Below are 14204 nucleotides of genomic sequence, written 5' to 3' on the forward strand. Positions count from 1 at the left end.
TAAAGCTTGCTGCTCTACCAAGCCTCAACGGAAGGCAATCAAATATTGCAACCATGCCAGTTAGATAACCTCAGTTGAGCAAACATTCATTCTTACATCCACAGGAATTTTCTCTGTGTGCCAGCCCCAGCACTGTTACAGGCACTTTTTATTGGTAAACTCATATAGATGCCATCAGCAACAGGTCATCTGAATGTCACCCAAAATGTTCTTTTTTTAGGAGCTCCTTCTGATCCTTCAGTTCACTTTTTTCTATCTAACTATCCCGCAGCTGAGCAGCTCACATTTTTTTTTGTCTGGCGGCTGTGTTTATCACTAATCTTTTATGAAGCCAGTCCTCTAATCAGGCCATCTGAATGAATGGCACTTCTCAAAGAGCAGAGAGGCTTAATCTGGATCAGAAACTCAGAAGTGGCTTCCTCTCAGAAACTGCAAGTTTGGGTTTGTGTGTGTTGTTTTATTTTTTAAGTTCAGGTGATGGACCTCTAGGCAGTAAAAGCTCTGCTCTTACAAGGAAGTGAAAATAATGCTCAATTGTAAGATTAATAGGAATTACTCTTGAATGCTCTGTATGCTGTTTTTCATTCCCTGCTTGCTATAATCCTCTTTGTACCCTGTCAAAGTGTGCTGCAGCTGGAAGCTTTCTAGCCCAAGCCTGGTTAGAAGTTGCTAGAAAAAATACTGTGGCACTGTGATGTTAAACTCACTCCCTTCAGCTTCTGCATTTTGCTTTGATTGCATTAACAGTGAAAATCATCTTTGCCTTTGAGCTGCCCTCTAACTAAGCCTAGAGATGGCACCTGTACGCCTAAGCAAACATTTTGTTGGTTGTTTTAAAGGATCCAGTTAGCAGGGATGAAAATAGTCCGGACATCACCTCACCTTGGACGCTACAAAGTGATGGACTACAGTGAAGAGAAAGAGACACAGGAGCTTTGGAGAAGGTAACTGTTGTAGGGGGGCTGGCAGTTAGGAAGCTATTCTTTGCCTTGTCTCAGGTTGACTGTTACCATCACCTTCCTCAGAGCAGGCAGAGAGTATACCTAATACCATGGTGTGTTTTTTCTGCTTTCGTGTGGCTGCCTAAGGCTCCCAGTTAGTTTCATTCAACTGGATCATTATGCACCTGTCTATGCATTTGAAGGGTTTCTCCTAGTTTCCTACTGTTAAGGACATGTGCTAGCTAGGGAGATAACACATAAGCAAAAAATTATTCAAGGAATAAAACTTTAAAAATACTGCCTGTCTTCTAAATTCAGTTTGAAGAGCCACTTTGTTACAACTTCTCTATAATTAAATCTTGCTCTTCAGTCCATGTGGATTTACACTGTGCCATTAAATTAGTGGAGGGCAATATTCTAGTTTGAAGACATGAGGAAGGTGCTATGAGAGACCTTACCAAAGACCCAGTTTTATGTAAAAGCTGGTGGAGCCTTCTCATACTGCCAGTGCAGACTTCCCTCTATCATCTCAAAACTCAGGTTTCCATAACAACCCTACCTTAAAACCTACCTGCAGAAGCCTGTGTACACCATTTCTGCAAGCCCCAGCACTGCACTCCCAGGTGTCTCTAAGCTGCTGCCGGTGTTTGCAGACTGTATTTCCCACCTCACTGGCCTCCCTGTCTGATTAGGTTCCAGTCCAAATTGTCCTCTTGTTTAGAATACTCTGGGTGAACTTACTCTAATCTGTGTTTAATCTTACAGAAAGTCTTCTCTTGAGTCTGTATTGTGCAAAAAGAATGTTCTTGGGGCTTTTCTAGTAGCAGCTTTCATCTGCTAAGCCCTTTCTTCCTCTGGAAATCTGTTTCCTCTGCAGCTTCATCTGCAAACAGCACCTTTGTTCTTCTATCTAACTTGAGGTTTTCTTCCTTCTTCAGGCCTACTTCCCTACACAATACCAGAAAAACATGGAAAGATGATGGAATGAACTCATTAGAGTTCAAGCTCCTTTCCAGGACAAAGCATCCTCTTTATACCAACATCACTGTGGACATTGGATATGTTCCCCCATTTTCTTAAAGAGAGTGAAAACAAAAGCAGACTTTGGGGGCAGCATGCATATGGGCAGTCAGCTCTACCTGCTGTTGTGGAGTCTGTACCACCTGAGACTAATCATTTTGTCTTTCATGCATTTTGCTTTTCTTCTGTTTATGACTGAGAAAAGCCTTCAGGAAACAAGGTATGATAGCTAAACAGTCCAGCCTACTGTAAAAATTATCAAAGCACTGTAAAACTAACTACTGAGCCAGATGCTTGTTCTCAGGCCACAGAGATGAAGGTCTCCTTGGCAGTAAACTGACCCAGGTTTTCCAGAACCTTTGTTCCATAGCTGGATAGCTCTGACCTGCTTAGTACTTATGTTAATTGTGATGCGAGCCATTGTGTTCAGACAGGCCCCTGAAGTGCTGTATTTTCAGAAAGTGTTGAAGCCAGTTACTGTTTTGTAAATACCTTTTGTGGCTTTGAGTAAAATAAATTGAATTATGTGTTTGGGTTAACATTTCTAGATGTAATAAAGTAGAAAGTTGCCCTGGAACCAGACAAAACCAGAGCTTCAGTCCTTGTTTTTTTCTGGCCCAATCCACCAGTGTTTAGATGTTTTTATCATTAGCTGTAAGTAATTCAGGCTGAATGGGACCAGAGGCTGTTACCTAGTCTAACCCCCTGCTCTAGTATTTCAGCTGTTGCTCAAACATTAATTATCATTCAAGGCTGATGTGCCTTCAACATAAAAGACTTGAAGTTAAATACTAGAGGAAAAAATAAGTGAAACATATCAACAGTGGAGCTGTGACCCTGGCAGGAACGCACTTGTACTTACCTGACTGTGAGGCTGACAGAGTCTGCCCCACACCTTGTCCCTTCTGTAATCTTTCTTTTGCTGTTAAGACAGCAGCACTGCCTGCCAGGTCACATTACTTTGCTTGCATGACACAGGGTATTTTTGCATGTTACTTGTAGATACTAAAATTCCCAATTCACTGAAAAGCTGCATCTATCCCACTAACACTCAAGGACTTACTTAAAGCTTTAATCTTCTCTACAGAAGAGAATCATTCTTCAATATTATAGTAGGCAGAAATTGCTTTTTGTCATGTAATTCTTAATATATGGTCCTGAAAGAAACTCACCCACATGTGGCTTCACATTTACCTGCAGGGGATGCACATCCAACAAGCAGGTGTAAGGACAGTTTGGAATAATGCAGTCTAATCAAGACTTTAGCAGAAATCCTGTAGCATAGTAGAAGCACAGACGTTCACCAGTCTAAAACAAGAATCACAAATACAAATGGCCTGGGACAGTATACAAATACACAGTCTACTAACAGTGTGGCCCAAATAATTAAAAAATCTGGACAGGAATGTCTCTCCATCTGGCATAGCTGGCTGCTGCACTTCCCTCCAGATCTCTCCCAAGTAACAAACAGCCTGCAGCCTACTGCAGAACTGAGCTTTCATTTTGCCACAGGACACTTCAGCAGTCCCACAGCAGGGTGAGCTGAGCTCATGAAGGACAAGAGAAGCCTTCTGAATTCAATGAGGTGTATTTATTGAGAAAATTTTAACATCTCCTCACCTATTACCATGATTGCCCTTCCCTCACACATAAGCAGTTTTCTTCAGGCTAGAAAAAAATCAGCTTTTCTCAGCAAGTTTGTAGTCGGTGATGAATTTTTTTGCTCATAATGAGAAAAGGCTGGCCTATTCCTTTTGAAGTCATGGCAGTACTAGGCAACCTCCCTCCTACAACAAAAAAGTAGTTTAGGAATATTTGCAAGAACAATTTTCTTTTTCAGGAGATTTAGTTCAAGTCCTTCCACTGGAACAGCCCAAATAAGGACACTTTTGCAAATGTCTCAGCAGAAGAAGAACATGAGGACCTGTCCCTCAGGTCAGTCCATATCTCCCATCCTCACAAAGGAAATTCTCAACCAATCAATTAGACACTGTGAAGAAAAAAATTTCTTCTGTGCTACTCAAGTTCTCTTTCAAGCAGAGTGCTGGGAGTCGTGTGCTGTAACAGCAACCACAAACACTATCTGTTGCCATTTACAACCTGTGGTGCTCGCCCTTACGAGATCTTGGGCTCCATGCCAAAATCCACTGTGATGTTGACGTATAAAGGGTTATGTTCCACTGAGAGCAGTTTATATGAACAAGAGTTCAGCCCATCTGTCTTCCACCTTTTAGATACCTGATGTAGAAGATTCATCCTGCGGGCAAAAACAAGAAAAAGCTTTAATAGCAGGCATAGGAGAGGAGTTTTGAGCTCTTTCCCACTACTAATAAACTTGGAGGCAGAGCCACTCCCACTCTGTATCTACTGGGAACATAAAGCAATGCTTTTCCAGTTGTCACGATGGATAATAGACATGGGGAAAAAGTCCTTTGGTTTAATCTCTGAAATCATATGCTCAGATTGTATCTGTGTAACTGTAACTTTGGAGATGTCTAAGGAACATCACTCAGTCAGTTCTAGGCAGATCTCATGTACAGAACAGTAGCTGCCAGCTGTGAACAGAGGTGTGCTCTAGAGCCTCTGGGTATCACAAAACGCCTGTTTGGCCTAGACCAAAGAACTTGGCACATGAGTGCCTGGCTCCTAGCCAAATACCAAGACAATGCAAGGTAAAACACAGTTTTTCACTCACCTCTCCGCATTCTCCTCATTACCATGGTCTCGTTTGTGGAAGATCATAGTGTACCTGCCTACATCAGCAGATGGCCTCAGCACTCTCATCTTCTGCATCTCAACCCTGGAAGAGGCAATAGTACCATGAGCAAGATGTCACCTGTAAACAAGCTCTTAAAGGAAAAAAAAAAAAACCACAACATTTGGAGTCTTTATCTCTTTTAGATGCCACAGAAGCAAGCATAGAGAACTGTAGGAACTCCTCCACAACCCCTTTGCCAGAGAAATGAAGCTCAGAGTTGCTTTTCTGGAGAACAGGTCCAGTAGGGTGAAAGATACTCCATTCTTTTGAACAGAAGCAGGTAGCTACTACAGTAGAGGTCGTGTAGAGCTTTAAGCACACATTATACAACAGAGTACGTCTAAATTAGTACTGTCTGGTCTAGTTTGTACTGTCCTGCATTAACCTAGGAAGTCTATTGCAAGATTCCATCTCAACTCCTGCAATCAAGCTCCTAACGCTTGATAGTTCTCCACTTAATTTTTTTTTAATTCCTTTTAATGGTAAATAGCTACAAAATTTATTTGTTCGCATGAAGAAAAATGCCTTGAGAATAGTGCCAGAAACACTTGTAAGTCTTATGCATGTTAAGTATCTGACATCAGGGACTAGATTGGAGCTTTTGGTCTTAAACACATGTGTAGAGTACAACAATTTTGCTCCATCAGCAGAAAAGGTTAACTTCATGACAAGGGAATTAAGGAATAGCCCAGGTATTTGCTAGTCACATTAGCAGCTGAAAGAGCAATAGGAAACCAAGAACTGAAGAAACCAAGCTCCCTTCCATGACTGTTTGTAGCAGTAAATTATCGAACAAATACAACAAATGATCTGGAAAAACCTCTTTGTGATGCACAACCTTGGAAGGGGCCCAAAAGAGATCATCGCATTTAGCACAGAGGCAAAACAGTAGCACCCAAGAGCACTCCAGCTCTAAGCTCTTAAAGATACTCAAGGGGATGCTGCCATCTACTGTCTTCACTGAGGAAGCCCGCAAGGATCTCTGTCAACAACCCACCGAGACAGCAAGCTTCCCATTACCACCATTACCACCTACCCACTGCAAACTGTAACCAGCACAGTCCGAGATCTACCCAAGAGGAAAAGCACGAGGCAAGTCCAGTTTCAGTGTGCACTCTGGGTCATGCTATTTGGTTTTCACACCAAAATCTCAACAGCTGCAAATTTATGAGGTGCCACGCACTAGCAAGCATCAGTTTTGATTCCAACCATTTGCAAACATCATAGAGACCTTCAGTAAATCCTGCTGATCTGCTGCACAGCTGGTTCTCTGCTGCCCACAGGAACATTTAAAAGAACACCACTACCACCACTGTTTGCACGTGAACTGTGACATTTCTCAGGAAGCTGGGGAATCAGATAGTACCAAGCCATCCCCTACCACCATAAAAGCCAGCTCCTAAGAGCTCACAGAGAAGCAGCTGGTGTCTCTAGCTAGGGGTAGGGAGAAAAAAAAAAAAGTTGTGAATAGGAAGGACAGAAATCCATGACTCCTAACTTTACGCTAGTGAAATCAAGTGTATTAATTATTTAACATCGCCAGGGATATGGATTTTATGTCCCCAAAATGTTTGTTTGCATATTTAAGCAACTGAAAAGGATAAACACGTGAATGACAGAGTATACGCAAGTTACAAATGGATAGACTCTGCCAGCAGAGCTTGCAGGGTTGTAGGTTTTATTCTGCTGGGGTTTTTTTCCTTCCCCCTTCCTTTACTGCAGGATTAGATATTTCCTAGGCAAAGGGCAAAAATCAACATGAAAGTTTTGTTGACTTTGTCCCGCTAAACCTTTCAGACAAGTCTCTCCTACTTTGTCAGGCATGTCTGCAAAACTAGTTTTAACAAGAGCAAAGGTCATATGCATATACATGCAGTCTTTCTGAAATTCAAGTTATTCGCTATCTTTAACTATAATCAAAACCACCCACGTACAAACTAAGCCTTGCTTGGAGTAAATCATGGCAGTTAATGAATGCAAAAACCCAATCCCACCAAAACCAACACAGTCCCACGCTTTTGCGAAGTACTGGAATGCGATACGGTTTTTGCATCTCTTTGGCAAATCACACTCCAGACTTCAATCATTATTTCTGTTACAATCAATTTCCAAGCAAGAATACAAATACCATATGGCTGAGACAAAACCAAAACAAGAGCCTTAACAGAACCCACACCCAGCCAACAGTGCTGTCAGGAGAAGGACTAGGTCTCAGGCACACCTAATCTTTGCAGAGGGAAACTGTTCACAGAACTCCACCTTGCACTCCCCATCCCAACTGCAATACTGTTTTCAGTTGAAGGCTCCTGTCATGTTCTACCTTTGGAAGCTAGGTGTGAAGTCACACCAACTTTTTTTTAATTTTTTTTTTTAAATCAATTCCATTTCCCTCTAGCCTTTTTCTTTTAATTATTACTTATTTCTTACCTGATTCGAAGGTCGTCATCTTCTCCACCCCAACCCCAGTAGTTGTTAGAAAATCCATTCACCTTGGAAAACTGATCTCTTGTTAGAGCAGTTACACCTCCAAAATATCCCCGGTACCGTAACCTAGAAGTACACAAGAAGAGAGGACAAAGAAATGAAAGTCAAATCCTACCAACAATGAAAATAGCACCCTAAAACTGCAGATCTAGACTTGTATTTCACAGAGTTAAGTGCACAAATCCATGAGGCTGGTCTTGTTGTTTTCCTCTTTTCATAAAAGATGGTGATTTAATTTAGGCCAGAAAAAGTTAACTCTCCAACTGAGAGAATAGAGCCTTCTTCAACAGCTTCTCTCTCTTCACACAATTCCCCTTGCCAGCCAAAAAGGCACTTCACCTCAGGGACACTGATGAGAATAAAAGGAACAAAGCTCCACACTAATACAGCAGCTTTGCAGTAACGATAGCAAGCCATTGACTATCTTAGAGCCGAATCTGAAAATCTTGGCATGAGATCAGATCACAGCAAGGGGACATGTTCTATGGGACATGGCAGGACCAGTTCCAAGGTAAGGTACAGTGCAAGTTACTTAGTAACATAACATAATGGAGCTCAGCTCTAAACAAAATTAATTTCTAACTTCTACCTTCCTTATCCTGGAAAATGCATCTACTTTAAAAAGGTATTTACATATCATGCTTATTTATCTTCTTACACCACCTTGCTAATTGCTTTTTAGAACACTCTACTGTTTCTGGGCCCTTAAAGTAATCATTACCACACCGCCTCTACTACTACATTGCCACTGCCAACTTCCAGAGGTGATGTGCACATGGCAGCAGACTGCATTTTGATTTCTAGATGTAAGTGAATCTCAACAGATTAACAAGTTGCCAGGGCTAGAAAGTATCCAGTACGGCAGCTGACATGCCAGGCAAGCAAAGGTGCGATGCTTATTATTTCTGTTTTACCGTGAACCTAATTTTAAAACACAGAAAAACAACCCAAAAACCACCACACACAACCTTCCTCAGGCTATTTTTCCTGGTTGATTTTTGTTCCTGTCATAGCATCACAGGAGAACTGTGGAAGTTGAAGTGACCTCTGGAGATCAAGTAGTCTGACCCCTCTGCTCAGAGCAGCATCTGCTAGAGCAAATTGCTGAGGACCATGACCATTCAGGTTCTGATCATCTCCAAGGCTGGAGACTCCACAACTTCTGGGCAGCCTGTTGCAGTATCTGACCACCCTCACAGTAAAAAAAGCTTTTAAGTATGTTTGGATGAAATTTCCTGTATTTCAGTTTGTGCTCATTGCCTCTTGCCTTTCACTGAGAAAGAGTCTGCCTCCACCTACTTGACTCCCTTCCATCACACACAACAAGATCCCCCTCTGCCTGCTGACAACACCCCTCCTGACGCAGCCCAAGAAGCTACTGGCCTTTTTCTGTAAAGCTGCTTTCCAGACAGTTGGCCTCCAGCACCTACTGGTACATGGAGTTACTCCTCTCCAGGTGCAGGACTCTGCATTTCCCTTTTTTGAATTCCTTTAGATTCCTGTGGTACCAGAGACTTTGTCAGATTGGAGAATGTGTCCATCAACCACCCCTCCAAAATTTCCATCTTCTGGAAACTTGCTGATGGTGCAATCTTGCCCAGCTTACTAATGAAGATATTAACTAGTTCCAGCCCCCGTATCAAACTCTGGAGTAAACCACTAGTGACTGGCCTCCAGCTGGATTTTGCTCCACTAATCAGAACTCTAAGCCCAGCAGTTCTGCTAGTTTTCAGTCCATCTCACTGCCCACTTACTAGTCCGTGCTTCATCACTTTGTCAGTAGGGATGTTATGGGACACAGTGTTGAAAGCCTCAAGTCAAGATAGACATTATCTACTACTCCTCCTTTGTCCACCAAGCTAATCAAATCAGAGAAGGCTGTCGAGTTGCTCAGGCATGACTTTTGAACAGATTTGCTTCATCACCTTCCCAGGGATTAAAAGGTGAGGTTGATCAGCCTTCAGTTCCTCAGATCCTCCTTCCTGCCTATCATGAAGATAGAAGTGACGTATGTTTTCTTCCAGTCCTCAGGAACCTCCACCAATCATCATGACATTTCAAAGATGACACAATGGTCTCACAATGACAGCAACCAGCTCCCTTACGCTCATTGATACATCCCATCAGGGTGCATGGTTTTATGGTGTATGCCAAGTTTAAATATTCCTTAACTTGATCCTCCTCCACCAAGGATAAGTCTTCGTGAGTTCAGACTTTTCCACCAGCATCAGATGCCTGGGATTCCTGAAGGCAAATCTTGCCAGCGAGGACCAGGGCAGCAAAGCCATTGAATATCTTGGTCTTTTTTTCTTGCCTTTTGTCACCAAGTCCCCTGCCACACAGCAGGTACACATTTTCCGTAGTCTTCCTAGCAGCTGATGTAGCTGTAGAAGCCCTTCCATGTCGGCATAGACAGCATCTTTTGTGTCCTTGCAAGTCACCTGACTCTTCCTCCACCTCTTTCACGCTTCCTTTTCCTTTAAGAGTTCTCAGGAGTTCCTTGTTCACCTCTGCAGGCCTCCTTACACCTGTGCTTGATTTCCTGCACATGGAAATGGACCATTCTTGAGCATGAAGAAGGCAACCCCAGAAGGTCTACCAGCTCTCCTGAACCCCTCTTCTTTCCAGGGTCATCTCACAAGCGATTCTTCCAAGCAGATCCCTAAAGAGGTAGTTGAGGGTTGTAATCCTGCTAATTTCCCTCATTCCCTCCTTGTTTCTGACATTCATATCCCTGACCTGTTCTTCCTTGTTTGTAAGTATAAAGTTCAGCAGAACACCTCCCTTCTGATCACCTGTGTCAAAAAGTTGTCATTAATTCACTTCAGAAATCCCCTGGATTCCTTGTACCCTGTTGCGTTGCCTTTTCAGCAGATACCAGGATTGAAGTCTTCCATAAGAACCTGGGCCTGTATACGTGAGAAGTCTTCCAGTTGTCTGAAAAAAGCGGCAACTGTCACTTCCTGGGACTATGATATACATCCCAAAAGACAGTGTTCTCTATGTAAATATACAAAAAAGGATTGTTCTAGGCAGATGCAGTCCCTCACGCTCTACCTGCATTTTTTTCCAACTCTGGAATTTTTACTCTTCCTTTCTCTCTTCCTTTTATCTCCTCTCCTAGAGGAGACAACCATAAGGTAGGGGAGACCTTATCAAGTTTTAATTATGCATTACTTCCTTGAGACTTCTGCTATGGGTGTCCTAGTGAAATGCAGTGAACAGGTGGAATGGACAGCAAGGAGGTTCCCCTAAACAGTAGCAGCAGGGAAGAGCCCTCCCCAGCCATGCTTTTGGACCACACTGCCAGTCACCTACAGTCCCACATGTCCCCATTCCAGCAGCCTGGCAGGGTTCAGGAACTCTGACTGTGCACCCACACATCCATATGTGCACCTCACTGCTTGCTTATGCACCTTGTAATTCCCTGAGAACACCAGAGAGGAGGGCACTGAAGGAGCCAGAGCTGGAACCAGGACAGTGCTGCCCACTCAACCCTCCTCAGCAAGAGCAGAACTCACAGGGCCCAGACAGATCTTGCTCCTAGGTGACATCCTCTGCAAAAACGCACCTCTAAGTGTTCAACCACCTCTTCCCTGAGGAAGAGAGAGTATCAGCAACTTCAGGATTTTTAAAATCGCACTGGAGAAACCATACAATAGAAATGGTCATTAGGAAAGGATGTTGTGTTGGTCTCAAGGAAATAGCTAAGATAAAGATTTTTCCCCCCTTCCAAGTTTTAATATATAAATCTTTTTTCTACAGAATCTAAGACTGAGTTTAATTTATGTAACTAAACATAAGGTACTTGCTCTCCAAAGGAATGCAGCTGCTAAGATTATCACGTACTGCATCACCATAGACGATATTCCCTTGGAAGTAACAAAACCTCCCCAGGAAACCCACAAAACCCCCCACATTCCTGCCCAGGATATTTTGTGTTAATGCAGAACACATATGACTTGAGTTCTCAGCCTCATCTGAGCAGCATGTCTCAGCAGGCTTACCCCAGCCTAAGCAAAACAGTGAGGTCGCCCAAATGGAATTTCATCTGTGGTCTCAGTTCATTTTAGGTATCATTCTTGAGCTCAGAATCTCATTTCCCTCAGACATACCCAGGAATTCCATTGGAAGTAGAGCTTTATTATCCCCACTTCACAGATGTGCGAACAGAGGCAGTGTCACAGAAAAGAAAGTATGAATCAAATTCAAACCTAGTGAGTACTGGTGCAGGGTACTCACAAGAAAAACATCTTGTACCCACTCTTCTTGAAAGCCAAAGCTTAAAGCTGACCTATAACTACCAGCTCCCTTCCATGATCAGGAGAACCTTGAGGAAATTAACAGTAAGAAGAGCCCTAAGTAAAAGCAAAAATCCATCTGCATGCTTAAGTAAAATATTTGCAGTAACTAAGGCACAGTTGCTTTGGTGCACTGACCATCCTGTAGCCCTCAGCATTCCCTCTGCCAAGCAGAGTGCTCCAAAAGCCTGTCATGACCCTAGTTCTTTTGTGCTTGTTCCAGTTTTCACTAAATGACTGGGAAGTGAAAATTATTGTGCATAAGAATTTGCACATCCCACCTCTTTCTCATATTTAACGGAAACACAGAAGTGAAGCCGAGTTTTACTGCAAAGTAGTTTGAGATCAACTTTGAAAAGCCCTCTTCTAATTAATATTTAGAGTGACGTAAGAAAAAGTTCAACGAAGACATTCTAATCGTTGAATTCACCAAGCTCAGAAGTCTTTTTTTCTCTGAGGTGGACTGAACCTGACTTCACTTTAAAGTATTTATATCACACTGGCACCTAGGGGATGCATTTAAAAATCATTATGATCCCTTATTAGACCCTGGCCAGACAAATAATTAAAGGACATCCCTTTCCCTTGGCAAATTCTCACACTTGAGCTCTCACTATCAGATGTTACCTCTTCAACTGCAAAAGGTAAGTGGCAAGTTGAATTGCAGTACGATTACACCTTCAAATCATAGAGCCAGGAGACTGCAAATGTGTTTGTGGCTTTGACAGAAGGTCTCTGCACAACCTCTGGCACATCGCTTTCATCTCAGAACACCTTTTACCTCACCCCAGAAACCAGAATGATGACAATGATTATTTGTACAGGTGACCACGGGGCTGACTTCAGAGATGTCCATACAGTTCTCTTTTGACAGAAGGCACTCCAGAGGCAAAGCGTTACCACCAAAAAACTGGTGTCAGGAGGAAGAGTAGATATCAGCATAGAGCTCCATCAGAAGAGGAACATCGTAAGTAACATGGCATTTCCCAGTTGGTATTTTTTCTGTATTCCTGGTTTCCTACCTGTATCCAGTATTGTTCCTGCCAACTACAAGGTGCTTTGGTTGTCTGTCACACATGTAAATGTTAAAGTCATTTTCTGGCACCAGATCCACATCATGGAAAATGAAACAGTCCCAGTTTGCTTCTTTTAGGGCCTCTAGGTATCCTACATTCAGCAGTTTAGCTCGATTAAATTTGGTGCTGCCAGCCTGTGGAAGAGAATGGAAAAAACCTCTGAAGAAGGTATCAGATCATTTGAACCAAAACTGCTCTTGGGCGTTTGTTCTGATCATGTAGTTTGCAACCACATTTGTGTGTCACAGCCTTTACAGCAGTAACTACACAAAGAGCTGCCCCAAAACATTGGGTACAGCATCAGAGTGGCCAGGGACACAAAGTGTTTCTTCAGTCTCCACCTGTCATGAACAAACACAGCCAGGGTCAAGAAAGCCTACAGATACCTGGGCACCAGAAGTATGCGTGCTGCATGATGCAATTTCACTACTATTGCTGCTCCTGTCCTGGAGTTCCCATTGGGCTACATAACAAAAGAGCTATCAGTAAAACAAGTTCAGAACCTGGTGCTCTGTACAGCTGTGTCAGTAAGGCTTATGGAAGTTTTTTAAAAAGAAAAAAACAAAAACAAAACAACTCCCCCCCCAAAAAAAACATTAGACCTATACTAATTAGTTTATAGACATCAGAGCACCTGCCACAGATGATTTATGCTTGTCCACTCAGTTTAGAGGAGAGCAATGCTTAAGGAGTTCACTGCATTTCCCTAGCTCACACAGTAGATGGCAGAGCGAGAAATAAAAGGCAGGTCTCTTCTGTTTTTACCTCCTATCTATAACCTAATTACTATGCTGCACAGGGACTCACCCTAGCACAGAGCTTCACTTTTACTAGTCCTTGTTGTTTGCTTCTGCTGTAAGTTAGTGCATTTTCACTTTTCAAAAACATAATCTTTCACCTTTCAGGTATACATACATATACACACACACTTGGCAGTTTTGTAAGCTTACCGTGTCACCGTGTCACTCTAGCACAACAGGTGTGCTTACCTTGCTATTTATTTTTTACTGGGCTCTACACGCATCAGCCTGTAGAAGGCTTTCTGCTGCTTGACGACAAGCTGGTGAGCTACTCTGAGTTCCCACCTAGAAGTCAGGGTCATTTGCTAGAAGGTGCCTGGACTGAAAGAGGCTCTGTGGAAGATGAGAAAGAAGCCATCCTCCTCAGACTGAGAGGAGGTTAGCTGTAGGAAACGGCAGTTGTGTACAAAGTATGTTTCATTGTTCTAAAAAGTAATGCTTTGCTCTGGAGCAGCAATTTGTCCACCATTACTAACAGCCATCTGCTCCTGCACAAAGAAGGTTTATGGGACTTACGGCTCCATACCTGCAGTTAGGGAATTACTGCCCAGTGCCCACTCAGAGAAATTGAGAGAGAGGTAATCAGTTGCTTCCATTCTCAGTCAGGGAAGCAATTTTCCAAGAAAAAGCTACATACAATTCACCCAAAATATACTATGTCAAATTTCTGAGGTGGTGTTTTTTTTTTTTGTGGTTTTAGAGTGTTTCTGGTTTGTGTTTTGTTGGTTTATTTGATTTTTTTTGGCAGGGGTGGGGGGAAGGTGGCAGGTTGGTGAATGTTTTAGTTTTTTAATGTCCTGTATATGAAAATCTCCATCCAATAA

At 42.7% G+C, this 14204-nt stretch overlaps 2 protein-coding genes across 2 annotated transcripts in view; one reads left to right on the top strand and one right to left on the bottom strand.

Moving 5' to 3' along the window:
* Positions 1-2034, top strand: part of B4GALT3 (UDP-Gal:betaGlcNAc beta 1,4- galactosyltransferase, polypeptide 3) — a 12806-nt gene extending 10772 nt beyond the window's left edge. The window contains exons 5-6 of the mRNA XM_010141303.1: positions 840-944; positions 1880-2034. Of these exons, the coding sequence (XP_010139605.1) occupies positions 840-944; positions 1880-2021 (247 nt within the window). The 3' untranslated portion in view covers positions 2022-2034. The remainder of the gene's footprint in view (positions 1-839; positions 945-1879) is intronic.
* Positions 2035-3881: 1847 nt separating this feature from the next.
* Positions 3882-12739, bottom strand: B4GALT4 (UDP-Gal:betaGlcNAc beta 1,4- galactosyltransferase, polypeptide 4; the record flags this gene model as incomplete). Its single annotated transcript, XM_010141304.1, has 4 exons — positions 3882-4218; positions 4657-4761; positions 7147-7269; positions 12527-12739. Coding segments are annotated over 4 exons (583 nt in total), but the record flags the coding sequence as incomplete, so codon positions are not given.
* Between the last annotated feature and the right edge of the window lie 1465 nt (positions 12740-14204).

The sequence above is a fragment of the Buceros rhinoceros genome, unplaced genomic scaffold (genome assembly GCF_000710305.1).
Source record: "Buceros rhinoceros silvestris isolate BGI_N320 unplaced genomic scaffold, ASM71030v1 scaffold43018, whole genome shotgun sequence".
NCBI classification, from domain to species: domain Eukaryota; kingdom Metazoa; phylum Chordata; class Aves; order Bucerotiformes; family Bucerotidae; genus Buceros; species Buceros rhinoceros.